This window comes from Lynx rufus, unplaced genomic scaffold (genome assembly GCF_022079265.1).
Source record: "Lynx rufus isolate CCGP_SWC_20201006 ecotype Redwood Valley unplaced genomic scaffold, mLynRuf1.p SCAF_7, whole genome shotgun sequence".
NCBI lineage: Eukaryota > Metazoa > Chordata > Mammalia > Carnivora > Felidae > Lynx > Lynx rufus.
In genome coordinates, this window is record NW_025814889.1 from 83586917 (window position 1) to 83612418 (window position 25502).

A 25502-nucleotide genomic window follows, 5' to 3' on the forward strand; every position below is an offset into this window, starting at 1 on the left:
TGTGTGAGACCTTTGTAGGGGGTGGTGGTGATGTGGGTCTAAGTCTGGCAGAGACCTGGCCAGGGCCTCCTCCCTGGGCGGCTTCTGGAAACTGAGGCAAATATTGACGGAGTTGGCACCTTGGAGGGCATCCAAGACCAGGTCGGACGGAGATGAGGGCGACCCTTGCGGTAGGAGCCCTGACTGAGGTGGGGATTTTCTCCCAGAGGTGGGCGAAAAAGAGGGGAAGCTGCAGCAGACAGAATGGGGGGTGAGACCTGAGAGGGGACTACCAGCGGACTGTTGGCGACGACTTGGGGGAGGAGGTATAAGGCCTTGAAATGGGATCGAGTTGCAGGGACAGCGTAGGCAGAGCGCTGACAACCTGCTAAGCTCCGAGGGGCTGGCGGGAGGCGGCAGGTGGGGGGGAGGGGGAACGGTGTTTGCGGCATCTGGAGTCATCGATCTTGATCTTCCTTTTCCTTCCTAATTTCGTGGGCGCTGAGTTTGCAGACGGCTGAGGGAGGGAGGCCAGAGACGAGGGGGTGGGGGAAGGGACGAGCGGCGCGAGTTTAGAGAGCCTGGCCGCGCCGCCGCCGCTCGCCGCCTGCAAACAAGGCCCCCTTAAGCCAGCTGCCCACCCTCCCCACCCCCGCCTCCAGCTCCCTTCTGCCGCCGCCGCCGCTGCTAATTTTATCCGCCCCCAACCCTGGCCCGGGCGTTAATTGGCTGCGGCTTCATTAGCAGTTCTCAAGCTCAGCCGCCCCCCTCCCCTGGGGACCCCTGACTGGGGCTAGGGAGGGGGTACGGACAAGCTGAGGCACAGAACGACACCTATCGACACCTCGTCTTCTGCCTTCCTTCTCCTGGAGTCCTGGGCCAAGGTACCGACTCGGAGAAGGCAGTGTTCTCCAAGGAGTTGCCCACTAGTCAGCGGGAAACTGAGTCAGAGGTGAGTCCCACCCAGACATGCCTGGGAATGAAAAGTTGGTGATGGGGAAAATAAATCTTTGGATGGATGGATGGATGGATGGATGGCAGGATCACAAGATCAACTGAAAGGAAGAGGGCGGTGGGAGCTGATTCTGGGTCAGAGATTGGAGGAAGGAGAAGAACCCTAACCCAAGGCCTATTGCTGGAAAGAACTGAGAACACCTGAGGCTAGAGTGGGAGGGAAGGAGGTTAAAGCTAAGAGGGGACTTCTGAGGCCTGGTATGAGAGCCAAGTGGGAATATTTGGAATTAGCAAGTTAGCCCATCTGGGCCTCAGTTTCTTCGCTTGTGAGGCAATGATAAAATAGCATGTCCTGGAGATTAAAACTTTGCGTGTGAATATGTTTTGTGATGGATTGTCCTCCTCCACTTCCTCTGACTCACAAACTGCCTCCTCTACAGCCATCCTCTTCTCTTCTCCCACCCCTTCCCCCTTGGACACTTTGGACATCTGGGAGCTGAGTTGCCCGTGCCTGTAATTGCACTTGTTGCATTTTTTTCCACCTGTTTGCCTCTTATGTCCCAGCAGTCAGTGATCTATTCTTGTATCTCCAAAGCTATGGCATGTCTGGCACAGAGTAGGAGCTCACTGTGTCTGTTGAATGACTAAATGAATGAATGTGTAATGTTGCTAAATAAGGCAATGATTCTCAAAATCACTGCTATTTAGAATCATTGAAGAGAGGTTTCACTGTCACCACGAGTGGGCAAATGCCCACTCTTTAAGATTCATTGAATTAGAACCTCTGTAGGGAAGCCTCACACTCATACATTTATACTACATTTCCCAGCCAATTCTGATACCCATGTTTGGGAGCCTACTTGTAAAGGAGTCAATGAGTCCCTCACCCAAAGGATGAGTCCAGATGAAGTCAGGCTAAAAGGAAGATCCTTTCCAGTTCCAAGGATCTTTAGCCCCAGGGAAATAAAGAGGGCTCACTGAGTGCTGGAGCAACAAGAGGTGAACAGATACCAAATTCAACAAATGCAACAACAGGAGGGGGCACCTCACACAGTTCCAGAATGTCCCAGGAGAAGGAGATACCATGGAGGAGGCAGGTCAGAGGATGAGGGGAGGGTGATTCATCCCAGAGCATGTTTACACACAAAGTCTCATTTAATCCTCACTACATGTTATTTTTTTATTGCAAGTGAGGAAACTGAGGCCCAGATAGACTAATTTGCTAGTTAGCCCAAGAACTGGAACTTGAACTCAGGTCTCTCATCGTTCCAAACCAGGGTGCTTCCCAGTGCTCTCTAGCTCGAATAGGAGTCTTTATATTCCCAAAGAGCCTAATAACGCTAAGTAGGTATTCAGTAGGCACCCAATAAATGGTTCTTGTCTGGAGGACAGGATAAAACACACACACACACACACACACACACACACACACACACACACACTAAAAAGCTTCAGGACAGTGAGGAGGTGGGGCGGCACTGGATCTCTTTTCTTTCAGGCGAGAGCCTCTGGCCAAGGGCTACACATGGGTAACTGAAGCGGAGGAAGTGGGTAAAAACTACAATTCCCAAGAGACCGTAAAGGTCTCACGCATGCGTAGATCTCTCCCCTCAATTCGGTGGCTTCCCGGGCCGCTCTCGCGCATGCGCTCTAAAATCAGTCGTTTTCCTACCCTTTGCTTCCCCCAGCTAGAGTTGGTGGCTGGACCTCCTGCGACCTCCGGTTGCGATGCTGCCCTTCTCTTTGCTCTGGGCGACTCGGGTAAGAATGGGGCTTCGGAGATTGGGTGACCAATAGAAAGCAAGCTTCCTTCCTACCCTAGTTCCCTTTCACGAACTCTGGGGTTCTCCTGGCTTTTCCACGCACGTGGTTTTAGTTCTCGGGGAGCGGACGTGCAACTAGGGAATCCTTGAGAACTCCCCACCCTCAGTGCCCGCGGCGTAACTGGGGCCCCTCCTCATTCCCGCAACCAGACGCCCCAGGGCCTGCGACCGCCCATTTCACGTGGCATTGGGGGAGAGAACCGCACCAGAAGCCCCGTGGACCCTGGCGGACGAGTGGGGTTCCTGGCCTGGACGGCGAGCTGAGTCTTTCCTGCCAGCTCTGAGCCATGCAGATGATGCAACCTGGCCCCACTGCTTACATCAGGGGTCCCTCAGCTCTATGGGCTGGAAGGAGGTGGGAAAGTGGGGAGCACAGGACAGGATGTGGGTTTTGGCTTCCCTGCAGGCAGGCTCTCCACCGGTCCCCCTTTTCCCAGAGACTGCTAAAGGTCTACTCTGCCACTTCCATTGCTCTGGAAACCACCTCTGCAGCCTAATGCCTGAACCCGTTCCAACTCAGCCTCCTCTCCCCGAGTGCCATGGAGGCCCTAGGGGAACACCCTTTTGTGCTTGTGGGTTGAGGAGGTTCTGGAACCCCAGTGGACTGCCCCTGAATTCCAAAGACATAGGCTTCCAGAGGGCAGACTTTGCCCCGTGGCTTTGCGGAGTGATTCGTGGGTCGAGGTGGAGGGAAATTCCGAGGTGAGGTGAATGGACCGACTCAGAACCACCCCCTGGACATTGACCCCAACCTTGGCTCTAGAACTGGCTTTGGAAGGAGGAGGTGGGGGTGACGAGAATTGGAAAAGGCTGTTTGGACAACTGGCTGCTAGGTTTGGAGCCAGAAAGCCTGATAAGTATGGCTGAGGGTTGTTGGGAGACTATGTGGATACTTTTTATTTGATCCTGGTTTTTCCTTTCCCAGCCTCTGCAGAGATGTGGTCATCTGGGCAGGATGGCCATACGGTGCCAACACAGTGAGGTGGCCCAGACCCAGACTGGAGAAGCAACCAGGGGCTGGACAGGCCAAGAGAGTCTGTCAGACAGTGACCCTGAGATGTGGGAGCTGCTGCAGAGAGAGAAGGACAGGCAGTGTCGTGGCCTGGAGCTCATTGCCTCAGAGGTGGGGTCTGGGGAGAGGGACCAAGACATGGGCCACAATGGGTGCACGAAGTAACAGATCATCTTACTGTTGTTTCTACAGATGTACCTTTCAGACTCTGGGCCTTCCTGCTGGGCCTTATCTCCTTGTATCCTCCTCCTCCTCCTCCATTTTAAAAATGTTTATTGGGGGGCGGGAGGAAAAAAAATAAAAATATTTATTTATTTATTTAGAGAGAGAGAATGAGAGCACAGAGCAGGGGAGGAGCAGAGAGGGAGACAGAGAATCCCAAGTGAGCCCCGTGCTGTCAGTGCACAGCCTGATGTGGTGTTCAAACTCACAAAAGTGAGAGCACGACCTGAGCCAAAATCGAGTCACATGCTTAACCGACTGAGCCACCCAGGCGCCGCCCCATCTTCTTCTTTTTTTAAGTCTATTTATTTTGAGAGAGAGAAAGTGCGAGCCCCTGCGCAAGCGGGAGAGGGGCAAAGAGAGGGTGGGAGAAAGAATCGCAAGCAGGCTTCACGCCCATCTCCCAGCTCGGAGCCTGAAGAGGGACTCGATCCCACAAACTGTGAGGTCATGACCTGAGCTGAAATCAAGAGTCAGATGCTTAATTGACTGAGCCACCCAGGTGCCCCTCCTTGTCTTCTTACTGTGCTCTGAAGAAAAGGCAGAGCAATCTGGATTGTGGGATGGGGACATTAGAGAGCTTCCAAAGCCTTACGGGGCCCCTGTACTTTAGTCTGGTCCCTTCCCCTTCCCAAGAGGAAAGAGGACCCTGGAAGCACAGGTTCGAATGGACAGGTGGCCCTGCTGGGGACACCTACCACAGCAGCTGGGTTTCTCAGGATGCTTCCTCTGGCCTTTCTTCAGGTCTGACAAGGAACACTGGATGAACAGAGGTTTCCGTAGGGCCTGGCTCCTCCCTGCTGCCCAGGGCTCTGACAGGGTGGGGCTGTGGGGGGGCTCCAGGGAAAGGGGCTCAATACCTTCTGTGACAATCCCCCCCACTCCCCCTCACCCCAGAACTTCTGCAGCCGAGCTGCGCTGGAGGCCTTGGGGTCCTGTCTGAACAACAAGTACTCGGAGGGTTATCCTGGCAAGAGGTGAGGCCTAGGTACCAGAGGGCTGGAGGGCAGCCTCGGGGACGGTGCTCCCAGTTACCTTCCCAGCGTGTCTAGAGGAGTGGCCTTCCCAGCCCTTTGCTGCTGGTTGAGGGGGATGGTGGAACCCTTTCTGGGTGCCCTGATATACCCCCCATCTCATGGCAGGTATTATGGAGGAGCAGAGGTAGTGGATGAAATTGAGCTGCTGTGTCAGCGCCGGGCCTTGGAAGCCTTTGACCTGGATCCTGCACAGTGGGGAGTCAATGTCCAGCCATACTCAGGCTCTCCGGCTAATCTGGCGGCCTATACAGCCCTTCTGCAGCCTCATGACCGAATCATGGGGCTGGACTTGCCTGATGGGGGCCAGTGAGTATGGATGCAGTGGGTGCTGGGCGTGGTGGGCAGGATGGGCATGAGAAAGGAGTTTTTATTGAACACCTAGTGTGTGCCACACAGGTGGCACATGCAGGCTTCTCCCTGCCCTGCAAGTCAGTGGATGAGGAAGAGAAGATCCCAGTAACCGGTGCTCACCATGGAATGGACTGAGCAGTGAGGGTTGCACATACTAGGAGCAGTGTTCCAGGGACAGAGGCCTTTGGAGCCGGGCAGGAAGGCAGTGGTTAAGTCTGGAAGTTACTCGTTTCTGAAGCTGTCTTATCACTGTCGTCCCTTTCCAGTCTTACTCACGGCTACATGTCTGATGTCAAGCGGATCTCGGCCACATCCATTTTCTTTGAGTCTATGCCCTATAAGTTAAATGTGAGTGCTCGGGCCCTGGTGGCCCTCTCCTGGGGAAAGTGAGGGGCTGGAGTCCTGGGCAGCCTTTAGGGTCAAGGAGGAGAGTGAGCTGCCCTGCTTCTGTCTCAGGGTTTCAGCTTTTTGTTTGTCCATCCAGCCCAAAACTGGCCTCATCGACTATGACCAGCTGGCACTGACCGCTCGGCTTTTCCGACCGCGGCTCATTATAGCTGGTACCAGTGCCTACGCTCGCCTCATTGACTACGCCCGCATGAGAGAGGTTGGTGTAGGGCTGGAGTACCAGCCACTTCCCAGGGCGGGTGGGGGGATTTTGGGGGGGGGCAGCCTTGGGGAGGCCTGTCTGCTCCCTCCCCAGGCTAAGGCCTGTCTCTGTACCTGCCCAGGTGTGTGATGAGGTCAAGGCACACCTCCTGGCAGACATGGCCCACATCAGTGGCCTGGTGGCTGCCAAGGTGATCCCCTCACCTTTCAAGCACGCGGATGTTGTCACCACCACCACTCACAAGACCCTTCGAGGGGCCAGGTCAGGCTCCCCTGAGGTCAGGCCTTGCCCTTCTCTGTCTTCACGCCCTATTCCAGGGGCACTGTTGGGCTGGATCCGAGAAGAGTTCGTTCCCATCTGAAACCCTGAAGATTTTTGCCCAGTCTGTGATGACTCTCCTCCTCATGTGCATGGTGGCAATTCCCCACTAGGGGATTCGGGGGTGGGAGTGAGGGGCTGCTCTCCTTGATTACTGGAGTTCTACATGCTGGCCCAACTGAGGTAGACTGAGAACTCAGTGGGTCCAGGCCAGGCTGCTTCCTCTGCTTTTCTCCTCCCTTATCCTTTCTTTTTAACTTAGATTCTGATCACCTGCCTCCCACACAGGTCAGGACTCATCTTCTATCGGAAGGGGATGCAGGCTGTGGACCCCAAGACCGGCCGGGAGATCCCTTACACATTTGAGGACCGAATCAACTTTGCTGTGTTCCCATCCCTGCAGGGGGGGCCCCACAACCATGCCATTGCTGCAGTGGCTGTGGCCTTAAAGCAGGTTGGGGAGCCTACTGTTGTGGGGTGGGGAGGGCCCTGGGCTGGAGGCTTAGACCCTGTTCCATGCTAACTCAGTTGCAGCTGATGGAAGGGAAGTGCCCGGATGGAGTCAGGGTTGGGGTCACAACTGTGGTGGAGGTGGAGCAGAAGGGGTATGGCTTGGGGTCACAGGTGCTACTGTCTTGTCTCCAGGCCTGCACCCCCATGTTCCGGGAGTACGCCCTGCAGGTTCTGAAGAATGCTCGGGCCATGGCTGATGCCCTGCTAGAGCGAGGTTACTCGCTCGTGTCTGGTGAGCCAGGGGGGTGGGTGAGAGCCTCTGCAGCCTCAGACAGAGGCCTAGAACTCACCCCTCCCTGCCTACCGTCCTTCCCCTTAGGTGGCACCGACAATCACCTAGTGCTGGTGGACCTGCGGCCCAAGGGCCTGGATGGAGCTCGGGCTGAGCGGGTGCTGGAACTTGTATCCATCACAGCCAACAAGAACACCTGTCCCGGAGACCGAAGTGCCATCACACCTGGGGGCCTGCGGCTTGGTGAGACCTGAGGTTTGAGGGAGGAAGGATGGCTGCCAGGTGGGCTTGGGCTGTGCTCATCCCCTCTGCCTCTCTCCCAGGGGCCCCAGCCTTGACCTCTCGACAGTTCCGTGAGGATGACTTCCGGAGAGTTGTAGACTTTATAGATGAAGGGGTCAACATCGGCTTGGAGGTGAAGAGCAAAACTGGTGAGTGGGCAAGACCCTTCCTAGCTAGTCAGTTTACATTCCCTGTCTGTTCCTCCCCCTGGCTGATCTAACTGCCTTCCCTGAAGTTCTGACCACTTTTTTTCTCATCCCCCTCTAGCCAAACTCCAGGATTTCAAATCCTTCCTGCTCAAGGACACAGAAACCAGTCATCGGCTGGCCGACCTCCGGCAACGGGTGGAACAGTTTGCCAGGGCCTTCCCCATGCCTGGTTTTGATGAGCGCTGAGGGCACATGGGAGAGGAGGCCCATAGACTGAAATTTATTCTCCTTCGGTCTGCCTGGGCCAGTGGAGGAGAACGACTATCTTTCAATTTTTTGCTAGGGGAGAGAAAGCCTCCCACTTAGGGGAAGAGCCAGGTATATTCTGGACTTTGTAGCTGAGAAGATTTCTTTCTGTAACAAGACTTAGAAAGAGGAGGCCTGGGGCTTTCCGCCCTGAACTCTTCCATTATCTCAGTGTTCTAGACTCCTTGCTCTTACTTGGAGAGGGGGGAGTTGCCCTTGTGAGCCAGAGGAAGGGGTGGGTAGGCGCCGCCTTTCTGTTTTTAATCTAATAAAATGCTAACCTGCTTTGAGCTCTCCCATCACTGTGGGAGGGGTCCCCTGGGCCAGGTAGTGACTTGTCTCCCTCAATGTGTCCCTCCCTTTCCTACCACCACCACCATCCCCACCACAAGGACCCGACCCCCCCCCCCCCCCGCGGCTGCAGCCTCCTTTCTCTGTCTCTGATCAGAGCCGACACCAGACGTGATTAGCAGGCGCAGCAAATTCAATTTGTTAAATGAAATTGTATTTTGCCCACGGCTGCTTCTGTTTGATCCCAGGGGACCGAAGGGAGCAAGGGAGGGGCAGAATGGCAGGGGGAGGCCCAGGTGCGAGGCGGCAGGAGGGGATGCCTGTTGGCGCGGGAGGCAGCGGGCTTGGGCACAAGGAGGAGCGAGGAGGTGCCTCGTGCAGGCCTGGCCGGGCGGCAGGCAACGAGCCCGATCGAGCCAGAGCAGCGCCGCCCCTGCGCTGGCGCCGGGCGCCTGGGCTAACGTGGGGCCCGCCACGTCACTTGGCACCGAGAGGCCTCCGCTTGCTCTTGGCTCACGTTGGCCACGCTCAACACGTAGCCTGAGCCACACCCTGCAAGGGCTGGGTAGGGGGGCAGAGGGGCTGGCTTGAGCCTTTTGGGTCAACCCGCAGTGTAACTCCTCCCCCTCGTGGGATTCCAGCTGAGGGTCAGAGGCGCTTCCGCTGCTGGGAGCTAGGGAAGGGGGTGGGGAGCTGCCTCCCCTCCTGTGGGAACGAAGCCTGTGTAAGCAGCAGCTGGACAGGGTGGCTAGAGTGGCGCCCTGGGGGCAGGGGGCAGAGAGTGGAAGAAATGAGTCGGCTGGCTGACTGGCTGACGGTGGTTTACTTCTACCTCGCATCCTAGAGAGCTCAAAAGTCCGGCCGGTCCTTCTTCAGCTTCTTATAGTCGGTGGAAACTGCAAGAAACTATAGGAGGGAAAGGGGCAGTGAGTGCCCCAGGCCTCCCTTTGTGGCCTGGGGTGGGGAGGGTGGTCCTGGGACCGAGGATGGGTGGAGGGGAAACCCTAGAGCCACCGGGAGATACCTTGTATTGGTCATTGGGGCTCAGGCGGTTCCAGGGCTCCGGGTTGTTCTTTCTGTCCCAGCTACAGAGAGGGAGGGGGATGGTCAGAGTTTCCTCTCTGGAAGCTGGGACTCTGATGCCTAAGGTGACACACAGGGTCTCTGCCCCCATCTCAGCACCCCCGTCCTCCCCTGGGGGCCCCATGTCCCAGAGACTGACAGAGGAGGGGGCAAGTTAGCAGGTGCTGAAGAGTGAAACAAGAAGGCTGTCACCACTGTCAGTATGGGGCCAGGTGATGGACTGACAATCCAGCCCAAGGGCCTCCCCCCTGCTCCTTGCCACCCCAGGTTACCACCCCCCCCCCCCCAGAGCAGAGCGGTGGGAATCAGGCAGATATCCTGAGAGGGCTGAGGTTTCAGTGATGTGCCTCAAATACCGATAACGCTGTAGGTGCTCCCGAGGAGCCCCCCACTCCCCACCCCCGCCGCCTTTGGTGGGGCTTTGAGTCTCTGTGCCATCCTAGCCCCGAAGGCGCCCCTAGCAGCTCGCCCGGCCACACCCCTAGCACTCAGGCGGGGAGGTGGAGGTACCCAAAGGCCGCCCGCCGGCCAGCGCGTCACCATGGCAACCGGGCCGGGAGCTGTGCGGGTTCCGCAGCCCAAAGCGGGTCGAGTCTGGGGCCCCGAGGAGTGAGTGGTCGGGTGGGTGGGAGGGAAGGCCGGGGCCTCCCAGGCCAGGAGCGGGCTCCAGCCCGGAGTTGCCTGGCGGTGCGGACGCAGGTGCGCTGCCTGGGAATCCCTGCTGGGACTGCCCATTCGCACTGTTCCCGAGAGGCCCTTGCCTTCCTACCCTACCTTGCCGCACCCAGGCCCCCTGCTCGCGTCCCAAATCCGGCCTTTACCAGACGTCGGGGCTGCGCAGGGCGAGTCTCAGCAAGTACAGCGCAGCGCTGCCCATTCCCAGACCAATGAAGCCGATCATCGGGATGAGCTGCGGAGAAGACGGAGGGCGCTTTCAGGGTCAGCCCCCCTCCCCGCAGTCCCAGTCGCCTCTTAACGACCTTCTCAGCCAGCACCCGTCCCCACCCCCACCCGGGTCTGGCGCTCCCTCCCTTCTGGGAGAGGGGACCTGGAACCTTCCACAGCACATTTCCAGCCTTCGTCTCCCTCACCCCACGGCGAGCCGCTCCGAGGTGGATTCAAGAGACACGGGGCATATTGCCGGGCTAGATTGAGGGCACGCTGGAAAAAGCTTAGGAGCAATGGGGGAACCGGGCAAGAGGGAGATTTAGGGGCCGCCAGGGAAGCGAGAGAATTAGGAGTTAGATACAGTGGCTCCGAGGACCCAACTCACCGCGGGATGTCTCTTGATCTGCCGGTAGAAGCGGGCCCCGACACTCGTTCCCGCCATATCGCCTCTCCTGTGTCAGATGTTCCCCAGCGGCTCTGCTCCCTCACTCCTCTTGGGGTCCCGCCCCCGGCTGGGGAGGGGTCAGCCCAGCCCGGCACGGCCCGCTCCGGCAGACTCACCCCGCCCCCACTCATCTCTTCTTCCTCCCGCAGTTCCGGGCTCAGAGCGGGAGAACTCTTGGGGAGCAGAGGGCTTTCTGCTCCTCCACTCCTCCAGATGCCCGCACCCTGGCGCAGAGGACACCCTCATCCCCGGGGCCTGGGGCTGGTCTGAGAGAGACACTTCACAGGCTTTGGCCAAGAGACTGAGGGAGGACCCGGAGGAGGGAAGAGGGACTCACCATGGGACAGGGAGTCAGGCAGACTTGCAAGCGGAGGGCAGGGGGTGGAGTGTTCCTGGGGTGGGGGTGGGGCAGGAGGGGCCAGGGGCCAGTGAGGGCATCTGAAGCACCTCTCTGACACCCCTAGAGCTAGCAGATCCCGAAGGCCCTAGTTCTGTCTCCCTCCACAGTGTAGTGGGAGGAGGAGAGGGACGGACAGACCCACAGCACTAAAGCAGTCCCACCTCCTCTAGTTCTGGGTAGTTCTCCTAGTTGTGTTGTGGTTGGCCTGGAATAGCGTTTGGAGGCCAGGAGAGTGTTTAAACCTTGCTCAGGATAGAATAAGTCAGTTTTCAAAGTTTGGAGTGTGTGTGGGGGGGTGGTTGATAGACTTGCTCTGCCTACCTCCAGTAGGGGCCAAGTCAGAGCCACCCGAGGAGTCCACTCTCTGCTCTGGCTGTGATAGGAAGAAAATGGGGTGAGGGAAATAGTCAAGGGGAGACAGAAAAGATGGGTGAAGGAGGAAAGAGAACAAGACACACAGATGGAAGTGCAGAGCCTCCCTTTCTGCAGCCAACTTAGCTATCCGCTAGGCTGTTAGGGTGGCAAAGCTCACTGCCACCGTCTTTGGGGAGTTGGGGTCGTAGGGACCCAGGCGCCTAGTCCTAACCACTTCTCCTCACTGCCAAGCTAACTTCCATCCTCCCACCCGCCTCTCTCCCGCCCCTCAGCCAAATCCGGCAGAGCTCCCCGACTTCTCCCCTCCAGAGCCCTTCTCCCCTCCTGGGCTCTGGACAGGGGCGAGTTGTGCACCCACCTCTGGGGGGTGGGGTACAGGGAAGGAAGCGACCCTTCCTGGGGGCCCCCTCCCTTTCCCGGCGCTGATACCTCCCCCGCCCCCTGCGCTGACAAGCGCGGCTGTAATTAGGCTGCGGGGTCCCCGGCTCTCCGCCTCCCTCCGGCGGATAATGAGATAAAGTGTCAGAGACACGGCGAGAACAAAGAGACAGAGACTCGCTGCGATGTGTGTTGGGGGGGGGCGCGGAGGAGGGGGACTGACGGGATGTCAGAACCTGGAGCAGCACAGAGCCTGGCCCTCCCAGAGCACCCGCAGCTCCAGGGCCGGGCCAGGGAGTGGAGTGTCCTGTCACTCGTGCCCCCCAGCCCTCCAGTCTCCGGGACTAAAAATCAATCCTGGAGCTCGATCTCCAGGGGCAGCACATCTGGGCTGTACATCTGGCTCTGTGTGGCACAGCTGGGGCGCCAGGACGCCAACAGGGACATCCGGCCCCTGCGCCACGCCCCTTTGCTTCTCGGGGCCTCACCCACGCTCCCGCACCATTTCTTGCGAGTTTTGGTGACCAGAGTCTAGCGCGTTCCGAACTCTCTGCCCCGCCGCTTTCCTAGACACGCCGCTGTTCCTCCTGCCGTGGGCCTCCACCCCCACTTTCCAAGCGCCTTATTACCTTTATTATTGCTTCTGCTCTGGCCCTGCCAGGGCTCTTTGACCCTGCACCCGTTTCTGGTGCCAGTCTCTGACCCCTGGTCTGAGACCCTACTTCTTAGCCCCCTCCCATTTCTGGATCGTGATCTGTGCGGCCGAGCTGGGACTCAGAACTCCGTGAGTTCCGGATCCCTTGTCTCCCCACCTTCCCGCACTTTCCCATCAGAAGGACTCAGGCCATGCTGATCGAGCCTGGTGAGGAACCACAGAAGTCATTAGCTGCGGATTAGGCGTGGCCTGGGGCGTGCGGGGGTCCCGTGGGGACCAGGTTCTGAACGCGAAATCGCGCCAGGACACTAATCCGCCGGCTGGCTGCACCGCTTGTCAAAAGCAGCTAGGCTGGGCGGAGCGAGCTGGCTGCTGGGGCTAAGGGCGCGGGGCGCCCCCTGGAGGTTGAGCTGCTCCCAAGCTCTCAGGGGAGGTGCCTCGGGCGCCCCCTATCGGGTCGCGCAGGCTCTGCGCCCCACCGCTTTCGGGCAGGTTAAGTCAGTGCCTGGAGTGTCCGTCCACGTCCCGCCTGCGGCTCCTGCTACTCTAGCCGCCAAGGCACTGGGTCCCGCAGTCTCCCCTCTTCTGGTGTGAGGCGGGGCCAGGGGCAGGTGCGGAGAGGGAATGGTCCATCTCCCACCTCGCCAGCTATGGGTGGCACCACGGGTTCAGGCTGGTTCCTCTTGCGCAGCTGGTCCGCTCCAGACCCTCTGCCTTCTGACCCTGCCTACCCCAGTCTCTGACTGCCCTTCTTTCTGCCTCTTTATTCTTCAGGCCCTAACTCTGTCTCTCTGTGTCTGTCTCTGTGTATGTCTGTCTGTTCCTTATTCTGGCTGTGTCTGTCTGTCTCTCCCTTCGCAGCTCTCTCTACCAGGCTTTGTCCTTCTGCATCTGTTTCTGTGTCTCTCTGTGTTTGTCTCTCCTTCCCTCTACATCTCTCTACCCTCTGCATCTCTCTTTACAAATGCCTGTCTCTGTCTCTCTTTCTCCCCTTTCCCATCCCCCCAGTTCTATTACTATTCTCTGGCTTGCTGCCCCTGGGGGGCTGCAGCAGTCCAACGAGACAGCCTGGGGACACCTCAGGGCACTGCCCGGGGTCCACTTCCCGGTCACCTCCACATGCCCGTCACCTCTGCGCGGCCTCCTGTCTTCCCTCTGCAGCTGTGGGGCGTGGAAGGGGCGCCCGGGGAGGGAAGACACAGGGCCCAGCATCTGCTCGGGAGCCCCGGAGCCCCTGACCCCCTCTGCCGCTATTAAGGGCGCCGGGTCCCGAGGCTCCGAGAGATGATCATGATTGCATCAGCCAGACAGCCGCGGAGCCGGGAGCCGCGCGGCGAGCGAACGAGCGAGACAAAGACGCCCGCGCCATCTGTTTATGCAAAGCGCTCTCCGCCGGGGACCCCGGCGTCCCGGTGCCTGGCCCGGCTCGGGGCACAGGGTCAGGAGCCCGCTCCTGCCCGGCGCCCCCGCCGCGCCGCGGCTCCCCCCTCCCCAGCACCCAGAGGGGCCGCGGGGAGAGCGGAACGGAGGGGGGCGGGGGTGTTGATGTGATTGGAGCGGACGCGGCTGTTTCTTCAATAATGGATGGAGATGATGCGGACGGCGGAGCCAAGCCCGCCCGGAGAGGAGAGAGGAATAGAAATGGGGAGAGGAAGGGGCGGGTGTGGGAGACTCACCCAGGCGCGCGCGCGCGCGCGCACGCACACACACACACACACACACACACACACACACACACAGGAGCGAGCGTGCGTCACACTGTCATTCGAATACACTGTCGCGCGGCTCACACCCAGGCACACGCCCACGCACTGTCACGGAGATACACACACCTGCAGGCGGAGACGCCAGAGCAATACACACTCACCGGTGGCTCTTCCTGATTTTCACACATACACAGTCCTGCAGGCAGAGACATGCGGAAATGCCCACACCGGGGCACACCCAGGCGTGAAGATCGCACAGACACACAGACATGCCAGAGCACGTATGCACACCTAGACACCCAGGGGCTAAGCCAGACAAAAATTATAGAGGTTGAGTGGGAGCAGAACAGGGACAAGACTGACAAATACATACTTAGGGCCACGGACACACACCAGGGGCACACATACCAACAACATACGCTACACCTCGTGCTCTGATATACACACCTCACACACTCGGGTCACAGGCGCGTGCACACACACACACCAGAGGCATAAACACCCATAATCTCCAGGGACACAGACCACTACCAACCCCCACACATTCAGAGGTTCCCACCCACACATATACAGGAGCTGCTGTCTGTGCCCTCCCATGGAAGAGTATGGCAGAGAGGTCACTGGAGCTCCAGGAGCAGGCCTTGTTAGCCTAGCCACATAATGAGGTGTTGGTTACAGGAAGTGCCCGGGGCTGTGGACCCTGCTCCCCTGCTTGACTGACTGCTAGTTTCCTTCCTTGGCCCCTAGGGTGGGTGGTGCACACCTTGGGCCACTCTGACAACAGCCAATCCAGCCAGTCCCAACCCCAGTACTTGGTGAGAGGAGGGAGAGCAACAGAAGGACATAGGGACTCCCAGGATGCCCCACACAGCCGCAAGGCAGGCGTGGAAAAGAGGATCACTCTGTATTCCCCCTCATTCCCCGGTACTGCCCAATCTTCCCACTGTAAGGGGCATTTTCTTTGCCGAGAGCAGGGGGCACTGCGGCGGAGTAGGGTGCGGGCTGTGTCCCGGACCCTGGTAACCCGGCCCCTCCTCCGGTCTGTTTTCAATTCAGTCCGTTCCTTGGCCCAGACTTATGACCTTTGCTGCGTGTGGCAACATCATCCATCACCTAGGCGGCCGTTTGCCGGGTGAGGGGTGTGTGGGCTCACAGAGGGTCGCTTTCGCTTCCGCCTCCCTCATATGAGTCCTACTACCCGCTGGCAGGCCTGGGCTCAACGGCGGGCAAATACTTGGGGGGAGGGTGTGATCATGGGGCTCGGTCGCGATACTGGGCCTATGTCCCCACCCCTGGCACCCCAAGAACCCGTCCTTCGAGCTTGGCACAGCCGGCCTCCCCGCCTCTCCCGCCCTCCCTCTCTCGGGCCCTTTGCTTAATTTCCTATTAACTGCTGATAAATCCAATTAAACCGCCGCTCTAATTAGGGACAGCTGCCGACTCCACGAGGCGGGGGAGGGGGTGCCCCCCGAGTGTAGAGGGGGGAGAACAGCAGCTCTCTCTGCTTCTCGGCACCCCCACACCAGCATCGCCGCCCAATGAGCCAGTAAATTGGTTTTGCTTCAGCATTGTGGGGGGGGGGCTCTCGAGGATTTCGGGGGATCTGGGTTTGAGTCGCTCATATCTCTTGATAAAGAGATACGACCCGAGACCTAGCCTCCCAGCACCGGGACCTCCGACTAACCCGCCCCCCACTTCCACTACGCCTTTCTTGGTAGGCGTATCCCGAGGAGGGATGGGGGCAAAAGGCTTGATCTGTGTGTGGTGTTGGAGGCGGATGCCTGAGATCTGCTTTTATTCCAGCCCGAGCGTGGTTACAGGGGGGGCTGCCTGAGTCTTTCTTTATGACCCCGCTGCCGCCCCCGGGCGTCCGGGACAGTCAAGGGCAAAGGGAACAGGAAAGTGAACCGGGTTCTGCATTGAGTTTTCCTATGTGCTTCCCTACCCCCACTCTGGAAGGAAGGGGGGCGAGTCCGTCCCGGGCCCTTCTCTTCCCCAGCCCAGCTGAGCCTCTGCCCTCCCCCCGCCAGCAGCAGATGGTGCCCGGGCTCCCGCTGCCAACCTTGCTAGGCGGTGCCAACCTCAGGCCTGGCAGACAACGGGCAGAAGAGGATCTCCTGACTGGCGGGGCTGACCCTCCCCCACCCGCCATCAAGCTCCAGACCCTCGGCCTGCCCTACTCCAGGGACCACCTCAGGCTGCCTCTCACTGGTCCGCTCCCAGGTCCCCAAACTCCTCGTATCCTTCAGCTCCCTTCCCCACACCTTCCCGCTCCCCGCCACCTGCCACCCTGACCGGGGCCGGCATATTTGCATATTTGCATATGCAAACAATAACATTTGCATACGGCGCGCCGCAGGGGGGGTCCCCGCGTGAGCCGGTTTGCTGTCTGCCCCGCGCCCTCTCACTCGGTACCTGTCGCAAAGGGCTGGGGCGGGGGCCGCGCGGGAGGGGTTAGGCCCCCCGGCCTCGCTCGCTCGGTTCCCAGAGGACTTGAGGAAGTGTTGTCATGGAGACGGCACGCACCCCACCCCCTCCCAGGCCCAGGGTCTCCGGCACGGTGTCTCAGGTTCTCTCCTTCCGCCCCCCTTCCCCCGCCCAGTCCCTTGCTCTCCAACCAAGATCTTGCATCGCCCCCTGGCGGCCTAGCTCGGCACTGAGCCAGGTTCCGAAATGTGAGGGGGGCTGCCCGCGGCTAACTCGCCTAGAGGTAGGGGGACCTACCCTGCAGCCAGATCTTTCTCCTAGCCGCCAGGACGCGGGGGTGGTGACTCTAGTCCGGCTCCCCTTTCTTCGCTGACAACAGAGGCCTCGCCTGGCGGACGCACCTGTCTCTCCACCTCCCGCCAGCCTCAGCCCAGGTGGATGTCGGGTTACCCGATGATAGTGAGGTGAGACAGCTGGGGAGGATTCTCCAACGCTTCGTAGGTCCTCTCCTCCCTCTCCCCTCAGCCCCCAGTTAAAGAACAAACTTTTCTAACTTTTTTCAAAACTTTAATACATTCGCAACATTCGACAGTTCGCCTCCCACACCCCCAGGGCGCCTCCTAGTGGAGACGCATTCTTTTTCCAGCTCTCAACGGCTGGGCCTGAGGAGTTGCAGGTGAGGCCGTTCTGGGTACCAGGTATCCAAGGCCCTAGGCCGGGGGAGAGGGGGGGCGGGAACCAGTCCCTTCCCAGAAGGCCCGTCACGCTCTGGCGGGCCTTCCCACCCCTCCCCACTTCCAGCATAGTTGCTTTCGCCCCTTTCCTCCCCAGCCTCCACTGGGCCTGCCCAGAATGGGGCATGGGTATCTTCGGTCAGCAGGCGCCTGCACGCCTAAATCTCCTCCAGGAAGTCGGTGGGGAACAGCCCCACCTTGCGGCCGGTGTAGACCTTGACGTAGCCGCCGGCTTCATCTCCTTTCTGCACCACTATCTGAAGTATTAAAGGTTTAGAGAGGAGAGGAATCAAGGGAAAAGGTAGAAGAGGAGAGCAGGGGAGCCCGGATTTATGAAGGCCTATCCTAGCCCCGTTAACGGGTTAAGATCTGCAAGGAGTGTGGTTTGCCGAGGAATCTTGGGGCCTGAGGTTGGATGGGGCACCAGAGCTACCTGGTCCTTCTTGAGAGTGATCTGCCCTATTTCGCGGTTTCCCACGAAGGATCTCGTTACGCGGTGCACACGCTCTCCAGATCGGACCCGAATGATGAAGTTTGGAGGGAAAAATCCAACCTTTTCCCCTATTTTCCCCTGGAGGAGACGGGAGGGAGAATCAGTCTCTCAATCTCAGATTCTAAACTCAACCCATGTCCCACTCTAGCCTCTGCCATTTCTCTTACCCGCCACCATTCCTCATTGGAGTCATCAATGACTGTGATCTTCTCTCCAGGCCTGGAAGAGGAAGGGAGAGGCCTCTGAGAGTTAGGGAGCTTACTTATATATCTGGCTCCGGTCCAGCCCCAACAGGCTCTAAGCCCCTGATACCCCCTTTCCTTTCCCATAAGGAGATGAACTCTCCCCTCTCCACTCTCAGTACTCCCACCCCTATCCCTGCCCCCCCACCCCACCCCCTGTCCCAGTCTAAGGCCTCTCACGGGAAATCCAGATCGTCCTTCTCCAGGGCTTTGAACCGATAGAGAGCCACAAAGTAATGAGACTGCTGGAAGCCAGGCTGCTTGTGCTGGGGGTGAAAGGAGGTGATGAGTCTCTGGGCTCCTCTGTCCCACACTGAGGGGCAGGAGTCCAAGGCAGGGGCATTGCGCAGACACACTACATTCCAACTCTCTTCCACCTCCTTGAACTGAGAGGATTCTGGGGTGTGTGTGTGTGTGTGTGTGTGTGTGTGCATGCGTGCGCACGCGCGTGCATGGTGAAGGCAGGTTAAGGGTGATGGGAACCCATGAAGTAAGTGTGAACTTCTGTGGAGGCCATGAGTGGTGTCAGACCTGGGCTGGGGAGAGGACTGGGGTTCCTGCAGGGAAAAAGGATTCTCACTTTGTCATCAGGTGTCTTCTTTTCAGCCTTCTTATCCCCTTCAGGGTTTCCTGGGATGGGAAACACCAAAATTGTCTCTAGTTCCTGGAGGGTAACCCTCATTCTTTTACCCTTCTGTTGCAGAACCTCTTTTTTTTAATTAAAAAAAATTAAGTTTATTTATTGGGGGGGGGGCGCAGAGAGAGAGAGAGAGAGAGAATCCCAAGTAGGCTCCACACTGTCAAACCCACGAACCATGAGATCATGACCTGAGCCAAAGTTGGACCCTTAGCCAACTGAGCCATCCAGGTGCCCCGTGCAGAGCCTCTTTTATCTCCAAATCTGCCATGCCCTTTGGCCCTCCATCCCCTGTTACCCAGCCAAGTCCCTGACCCTACTCCATCTCTATGGATGGAGGTGGGGGACACTCACCATCCTGGGGTTTGCCTCCCTCTGGTCTGGCAGACTCTGGCTCCTCTTCCATCATGGCTGCTAGAGGCTGGAGGGGGTACCAGAGTTAGGAAGATGCTCTCTTGGGAACCCATGCTTGCCCTGGCTCTCCAGCCAGGCCAGAGAACTATAGAATAACAGCATCTCAGGCTTGGAAGGAGCCTTGGAAGGAAATACCTGGTTCAACCACCAGCCTAATGCCCAGGCTTCCTGAAAACTTTCTGGCAGGTGGACCATCCACCTTGTGCTTGAATGTAGCTAATGACAAGGAGCTCACTACCTTACAAAGTAAGTTCATGCAATTTGAGGGCAATTCCCTAAATTAAAGCTATGTCAATCTCCCTGAACTTTTAGTAAATTGGTACTGATTTGGCCTCCGGAGCAATATGGAACAAACATAGTCCCCTTAAAGGTCTGAGGGTAGCTGGTAAGTACTTCCTGCATTTTCTTCTCTAATCAGTTCCTTCAAATCACCCCCTCCCCCATGATCCTGATTCCAGGTTTTTTACTACAATGTCCGCTCCTAAAAATACTCCAGTGTGTAAGAGAAAAATGGGCAGCACAGTTTTTCTAATTCCCTTAAGAGAACCTGAGTGTGCTTGCCTTTCTGGAAGCAGTCAAATCATATTGCTAGTGCCTTGTAAGTCATAGTTCATTCCACAGAAATCTCTAACTTACACCCAACCTCCATATCAACTACTCTGAGGCTAATCCCTAGTTCTGTTTTTGTGCAGTTGATTTTTTTTGATCCAACAACAGACATGTGCATTTTTCCTGACAAAATTTCAAATTATTGGTTTTGGGCTTTTCTTCTAGTAAGATTTTAAAATATACTGTTCAGCATATAAGTTTTCCCTCCTAGGTTTCCCACAAACTTAAGGGATAATACCATTTGCATCAGTGAGAAAAATACCCACAGGTGAGGACTGAGGACCAAATCATGCTGATAAGGTATCAGAAATCTCCCTCTAGGGGCGCCTGGGTGGCTCAGTCGGTTAAGCGTCCGACTTCAGCCAGGTCACGATCTCGCGGTCCGTGAGTTCGAGCCCCGCGTCGGGCTCTGGGCTGATGGCTCAGAGCCTGGAGCCTGCTTCTGATTCTGTGTCTCCCTCTCTCTCTGCCCCTCCCCCGTTCATGCTCTGTCTCTCTCTGTCTCAAAAATAAATAAAAAACATTAAAATAAAAAAAAATTAAAAAAAAAAAAGAAATCTCCCTCTAGCCAGACACTCCCTAAAGGACCTAGATCCTTTGGGCATCGTCATTCATCCAGTTTTAGGACCCCATCTAACTGCTATCCACATCAGTCCATCCTGGTTGTCCAGAAAGATACAAGGATATGCTAACAAATTCTTTGGCAGACTCAAGGCAAGTCTACGGCATTACCAGTCTAGTAATCTTTTACAGAAGGAAATGAAGTTGCTTTTGGCCACTGGTCTTGAGCATCAGTTTCCTCAACTATAAGATAAATGAGTCAGGCAAGAGGATGTTCATGGACTCTTCGTAGATTTTCATGGACCCTTCACGGCTCTAGAATTCTGATTACTTGGCATGATAAGTTTTCTTCCCCAAATCCAAAAAGCATAGCTCTTGCCTCTGTTGTCCAGCAATGCTAGGAGCCTGGGGCCTAGCCTTCAGTTGGTTCTGGTGCTTAATCTGATAGTTTCAGAAGGGAGTTTCTGAAGAACACACACACTATGGCAGTTCTCAACCAGAGGCCCTCTAAGATTGCATGCAAAAAATTTGTTGCAATTTTAGGGGAAGAGAATCCCTAGCTTCTGTTGGCTTTCCAGAGAGGAGACAGGACCTGTTCCATGGAATCTCTTGAGGGGACCTCAGGAGGAAGGTATGGTGCTCACATTTTTCTTATCTGCCTGTCCCTTCTTCCGTTCCTTGTTTGCCATGATCACCCCAGTGCGCAGGGTTTCAAACACAGGATCATTGTGATTGGCAGCAGCTAGTAGGAAGGGAAGAATGAAGCCATTACTGGGGAAGCAGAGAAAGGCTTGGAGGAAAGAGAGACCTCCTAGGTAAGGGAGAGGCGGGATGGAGCATAGAGATACGTGTGTGCACGTGTGCGTGCGTGTAGGATTAGGGAAGGGCCAGCTGGGCATACCTAGGTCATCAATCTATAAAGCACTCTAAAAACATCACTGGAAATGTAATGTGACGGAGAAAAATACTTACCAGCACTCCTTCCGGGCAGAGCATTCTATGATGACGGAAAGACAACTTTGCTAACAAGTTGCTTGGGAGCTGGGGAATGCTCACAATTACTATTCTCCTTCTAAGGAGAGTGGTCCTTTAAGTGCTGGCTTTTGTTCCGCTGAGTGGCATGTGCAAGCTGGGGTGCTGCCACCAGTGGGTTCTTCTTTTTTCCACCCATGCTCCTCACACAGTTCAGCCTCTCCTCCAAATAAATGTTGAGTAAATTGTCAACGAATATGTTTGTAAGAGTTGCCAAGTTATGAATCTGCCCAGGATGCCCACAGCTCTTGGTCTAGCCCTGAGACTGGTATTATTCTGTAACAAGGATGAGGATGGTCCAGAATCCTTGTTCTTGCTTAGAAATGGCTTTACATATGAAGAGCACCGATTTTGCAGCTAGGCAGACGAAGGTTTCAGTCTTGGCTTTGTCTCCTGCTAGCTGTGTGGAGCCCTAGCTTAATCTCCTCTCTCTCAGCTCTAGCACAGGAATATGGACTCTATTCAAGATGGCTAAAATATTAGGTTGAGAAAGAACCATGGGAAGTAGACTCTTTCTGTTTCAGAATTTGGCTTCCAAATCTAGAGGTGGTGCTGGGACCACCTCTAGGCTTCCCCTTTCCCTTGGGTCCCCCTGAAGCACTTACAGAGATCTTTGACACAAGCGTACTGCTGGTTGCTGTAGAGTGGGGAGCTATAGGCCCGATGAAAACCAGGGGGCTGTAGGATGGGATGGGAGAAAGCATTAGAGACAGCAAAGTAGGGCCCAGAACCCCATCTCTCCCATGAGTGCAACTTCTTCTTAGAGTAAGAGATGGGCTGAGAAAGAAAAAGCAGGGAAATGGATATGACGACTTGGGAGGGACTAGAAGGGGGGAGCTGGCAATATGTCCCCTCCCTTCCGCTTCCTCGCTCCCCCGAGCCTACTCACGATCTTGCCGAAGCATCTTTGCATCTCCACATAGGACTGACAGTGTTCGTGGATGTTAGTTTTGCAGTTCTTACAGCGAAGCCCAAATTTGTTGTTGACTTGGGAGAGGGAAGAACATGTGGGTGAGGTTCCTGATCTCCCCTTCCCTTTGTACCAGCACTGCTACTCTAGCTCTCAGGTCCCTTTTCTGTCTAGGACCCAACACTCTCAGTCTCTAATGTGTTTTCCTCAAGCCACCTCTTGCCATAGCCTGTCAGCTACACGCTCCTCTCCTGAGCCCTTTCCCCCACCTCCTGCCTTCCACATCACGCTCTCTCCGCTTCCCTTCGTGACTCACGCACAATCATCCGGGCACAGACATCACAGAACTTGGGCTTCTTGAAGAAGTGATCTTTGAATTTGTGAGGCTTATCATTGACAAGCTTAGGAGGTTCTGGGGGTGGTTCCTCCTCCTCCTCCTCTTCTTCTTCCTCTTCCTCATAGATGTAGTAGATGGGCCCACCCCCAGCTCCCACTGCCTCCCCATTGGCCTGGGGCTCTGGGGGAAGCTCCATCTCCTTCGTCCCAGGAGACTCCTTCCTGAATAACTGCTTCAGCCGCTGTAGCTGAGGGAGGCAGGGGAGTGGGGAGGGGAGGAAACCCAAAGTTAAAAGAACTGTCATGCTCTCTAGAGCAGGTAAGGCTGAAGCTAAACATTTTTCTAGCCTGGGCAAGGGGGCACACCCCAGGATTAGGAGTACTGGGGGCTGTAGGTGCTGGCTGGCGTTCTGCCAATAAAGGAGTCATGAACAAGTGAGATCAATTCAAGTATTCTTCAAGGGCTGCAGTGGGTTCCCAGCTTCCCGCACCCGGTGGTCGGAGGCCCAGACTCACCCCACTTTGCCGAGTCTCTGCTGGGGAGGAGGGCTTGGGGGACTCCAGCACCTCCTTTTCTGTCATCCTGCAAGAGGTTGGACCCACTATGGAATCTGATCCCTGACTGCCATTCTTCCTTTCCTAATTCCTGTCCCTCACTGTAGTGGGGGGGGGGGTGGTGGTCCTTGAAAGGGAGACTTTGGTTAAACAGAAATCCTTTGACAGACTTATGAACAGGAAGATTCCATGGAGGTCCAGAGAAAAGTGCAACAGACAAAAGACTTTCCCCGCCAGTTCCTCAAACAGCTAGATACCCATCCTTTCCACCCAGAGGCGCAACCCAAATTTATAGCCCCAACATGGTGCTCAAAGCTGCATGGTTCAGGGATTTTCCTACAGTTTGTTTCTCCTGGGAATCTGTGGGCAACCGAGATATGCCACACACCTTCCCAGAACCCCCTTTCTTCAAGAGGCTTAATGGGTGGGTCCAGAAGCATGCCTGGAGGGGTGGGCTGGGGACATTTGCTCTCCCCTACCCCTTTGAGTCCCTGGGGCCCAGGGCCTAGTTCCCAGCCTGCCTCAGTCCTCAGCTATTTTAAGTTTTCAGAGTAATATGAGCCTTTCCTTCCCTTACTACTCCATTCCCTTGACCCCACCCCCACCCCACCCTCCAATCCTAGCTCTTGTCCTGGAGTAGAGTAATAATTTCACTCCTAAAACCCTAACTACTCACAGGCAAGAGAGAAACGAAGACGTTGAATAGACTACAGATTGGGGAAGCTGTGGGGAGCAGTGCTGGAAATGGACGGGGGATGAAGAGGCAACTTACGTTTGGGATTCCCTAAGTCAGTCCACAGTCTGTGGAGGAAAGAGGGAGCCCCTGGGGTCTTGATGGTGGTGCTGGGGGACGACTGGTCCTCTTCCTTGGGGGCTAAGCCCCCCCAGTACCCTCTGTACTCACAGCGGCTACCCAGACGTTATTTGTAGACCTCCTAGTCTCTCGCCTTGGTGTCAGAGCTGAAATGACAGGGCTGGAGGAAAGTGGACAGCTGAGCGCCACAGCTGACACAGAGAAATTGGACACGGGGAGGTCTGGGCTGGGCTGGACCCTGACTCCTCCCATCCCCCAAAGCCACTGTGTCCTGGTTTTTCATCTACCGTGTACAGGTCAGTTCTGGCTAAATTCAAGGAAGGGCAGTGTCTGTTCAGGCTGCATACTCACTTAGGTGACTTTGGATGACTGAACGTAAAGATGAAATTATAAACAGCCTTCCCCGAGGTCCACACACCTCTCCGAGTCTACCTGCCCCAGACCTACTTGAGGAACTAGCTTTTGATTTTTTTCAGCCACTGTCTTCCTGTGGTCATGTTTTTACACCCTCAAGCATCGATCTAGCCTCAAACCTTTAGGAAGCAAAGGCTGGAAACTGGTGAGAAAGGAGACTTTGAATTCTCAGAGGTCTCCTTCAGCCAGACTAGATTGCATTCTTTATCCATTGATGGTTGGAGGGGTACCTTGCTGCCATCCTGAAAGGGAGTGTAGACCATGCATAGTACTGCTTTATTCTCTCCAGTGCCCCCTGAGACATCCTTCCCCCATTCTAAAACCTTATCCCCTGGGTGAAGTGAAGGGACTTCTCTGAGCTACTGAAAAAAGCCAGGATGGGACTTCCACCTGAGGGGCTCTGGGAGAGTAAGGGTCTAATGGTCAGGTAGAGATGGTCTCGTTAACACTGGACAGAAGGCAAAAGCTACCACACACGGTTTTTTCCTCCTCTGTAAGCAACGTCTGCTTCTGCTTCTCCATGAGGACTGTAAACTTTTGGAGGTAGGACAGCCAAGCCCCACACTTCCTAAATCATTTTGATTCCCTGATTCCACTTCCCTCATCTGATGCCCTGGTATAGGAGCTTATGGGTCAATGAGATATCTGACATTCTTGTCTCACAGGGCTCCGGCCTTCTCCTACTCTGGGTTGTGACATGGCTGAAAGAGGAGTTACTCCTCGGATCTCAAAGGAGGGCCATTTGGAGGTGGTCATGTAGTGCTGCTTTATCCCTTGTATCTGTAAGAAGTAAAGGATTACGTTGGAGGTTGGGTCAGACAAGCCTCAGAGGAGCCTGGCTAGAGATACTGCTACCCAGACCCAAGCGATTTCCAGGGTAATGTACTTTGTCATTTCTGTCACTGCTCTTTTTTATTTTGTTAAGGGGTGGGTGAGATGGAAAAGGGGCTGCTGGATGACTCTTAATGGCCCTGGTCTGACAGGCTGCACGACAACAGGGCTAGCTTTGAGAAGCCTCAGAGAGAGGAGAAGCTCCATCCATGCAGGTGGATAACGTGTTTTTCACCTTTCTTCGGTTGCATAGGACAGGGACTGCTGAGCATGCCTGGGTGATACAGTATCTTGACCCTTCAAGTTCAACTGATGTAGCTTTTATATAAGAACATCCGCTTCTGTTTGTCATAGAACCCAATCCTCTAGCTTTCATATTATAAAAGGCCCAAGTCCTCCATCCCTGAAGAGTTTTCAGAAGATCGGATGCTGGATACATATCCAGATTGTTGAAGCCACCATCTCAACCTGGTTCTGGATCTCA

At 56.1% G+C, this 25502-nt stretch overlaps 3 protein-coding genes across 4 annotated transcripts; 1 reads left to right on the forward strand and 2 right to left on the reverse strand.

The window, feature by feature from the left end:
- The first annotated feature begins 2604 nt into the window (after positions 1 to 2604).
- SHMT2 (serine hydroxymethyltransferase 2) lies at positions 2605 to 8073 on the forward strand. The gene is made up of 12 exons (XM_047066933.1): positions 2605 to 2694; positions 3682 to 3879; positions 4888 to 4967; positions 5133 to 5333; positions 5645 to 5726; positions 5863 to 5985; positions 6110 to 6249; positions 6595 to 6760; positions 6952 to 7051; positions 7139 to 7294; positions 7375 to 7482; positions 7601 to 8073. The coding sequence occupies exons 1-12, from the start codon at positions 2662 to 2664 to the stop codon at positions 7726 to 7728; spliced, it is 1515 nt and encodes a 504-aa protein (XP_046922889.1). The 5' UTR covers positions 2605 to 2661; the 3' UTR covers positions 7729 to 8073.
- A 450-nt stretch (positions 8074 to 8523) lies between these two features.
- On the reverse strand, positions 8524 to 10492 carry NDUFA4L2 (NDUFA4 mitochondrial complex associated like 2). The gene is made up of 4 exons (XM_047067434.1): positions 10436 to 10492; positions 9984 to 10072; positions 9104 to 9164; positions 8524 to 8985 (listed from the first exon to the last, which is right to left on the reverse strand). Exons 1-4 carry the CDS (start codon positions 10490 to 10492, stop codon positions 8929 to 8931), a joined length of 264 nt encoding a protein of 87 aa, XP_046923390.1. The 3' UTR covers positions 8524 to 8928.
- A 6503-nt stretch (positions 10493 to 16995) lies between these two features.
- Positions 16996 to 25479, reverse strand: STAC3 (SH3 and cysteine rich domain 3). Of its 2 annotated transcripts, XM_047065847.1 has the most exons (12): positions 23732 to 25479; positions 22921 to 22987; positions 22385 to 22652; positions 22048 to 22145; positions 21764 to 21836; positions 20771 to 20868; positions 18897 to 18963; positions 18486 to 18535; positions 18086 to 18171; positions 17831 to 17882; positions 17604 to 17741; positions 16996 to 17427 (listed from the first exon to the last, which is right to left on the reverse strand). In XM_047065847.1, exons 2-12 carry the CDS (start codon positions 22984 to 22986, stop codon positions 17329 to 17331), a joined length of 1095 nt encoding a protein of 364 aa, XP_046921803.1. In that variant the 5' UTR covers position 22987; positions 23732 to 25479; the 3' UTR covers positions 16996 to 17328. The 2 variants fall into 2 exon arrangements, with proteins under 2 accessions (XP_046921803.1, XP_046921804.1); XM_047065848.1 differs by lacking the exons at positions 21764 to 21836; positions 22048 to 22145; positions 22385 to 22652; positions 22921 to 22987; positions 23732 to 25479 and adding an exon at positions 21099 to 21754.
- Positions 25480 to 25502: the final 23 nt, after the last annotated feature.

Excerpts from the sequence above, each read along its gene's own strand:
- SHMT2 (XM_047066933.1), top strand. The coding sequence starts at position 2,662 with ATGCTGCCCTTCTCTTTGCTCTGGGCGACTCGG. Across the intron at positions 6,761-6,951 it reads TGGCTGTGGCCTTAAAGCAG|GCCTGCACCCCCATGTTCCG; the intron begins GTTGGGGAGCCT and ends TCTTGTCTCCAG. Across the intron at positions 7,295-7,374 it reads ACCTGGGGGCCTGCGGCTTG|GGGCCCCAGCCTTGACCTCT; the intron begins GTGAGACCTGAG and ends CCTCTCTCCCAG.
- NDUFA4L2 (XM_047067434.1), bottom strand. The coding sequence starts at position 10,492 with ATGGCGGGAACGAGTGTCGGGGCCCGCTTCTACCGGCAGATCAAGAGA. Across the intron at positions 10,073-10,435 it reads AGATCAAGAGACATCCCGCG|CTCATCCCGATGATCGGCTT; the intron begins GTGAGTTGGGTC and ends TCTTCTCCGCAG. Across the intron at positions 9,165-9,983 it reads CTGCGCAGCCCCGACGTCTG|CTGGGACAGAAAGAACAACC; the intron begins GTAAAGGCCGGA and ends CCCTCTCTGTAG.
- STAC3 (XM_047065847.1), bottom strand. The coding sequence starts at position 22,986 with ATGACAGAAAAGGAGGTGCTGGAGTCCCCCAAGCCCTCCTCCCCAGCA. Across the intron at positions 21,837-22,047 it reads AAAGATGCTTCGGCAAGATC|CCCCCTGGTTTTCATCGGGC; the intron begins GTGAGTAGGCTC and ends CCCATCCTACAG. Across the intron at positions 18,172-18,485 it reads AGAAGACACCTGATGACAAA|CACAAGCAGCCTGGCTTCCA; the intron begins GTGAGAATCCTT and ends TTTCACCCCCAG.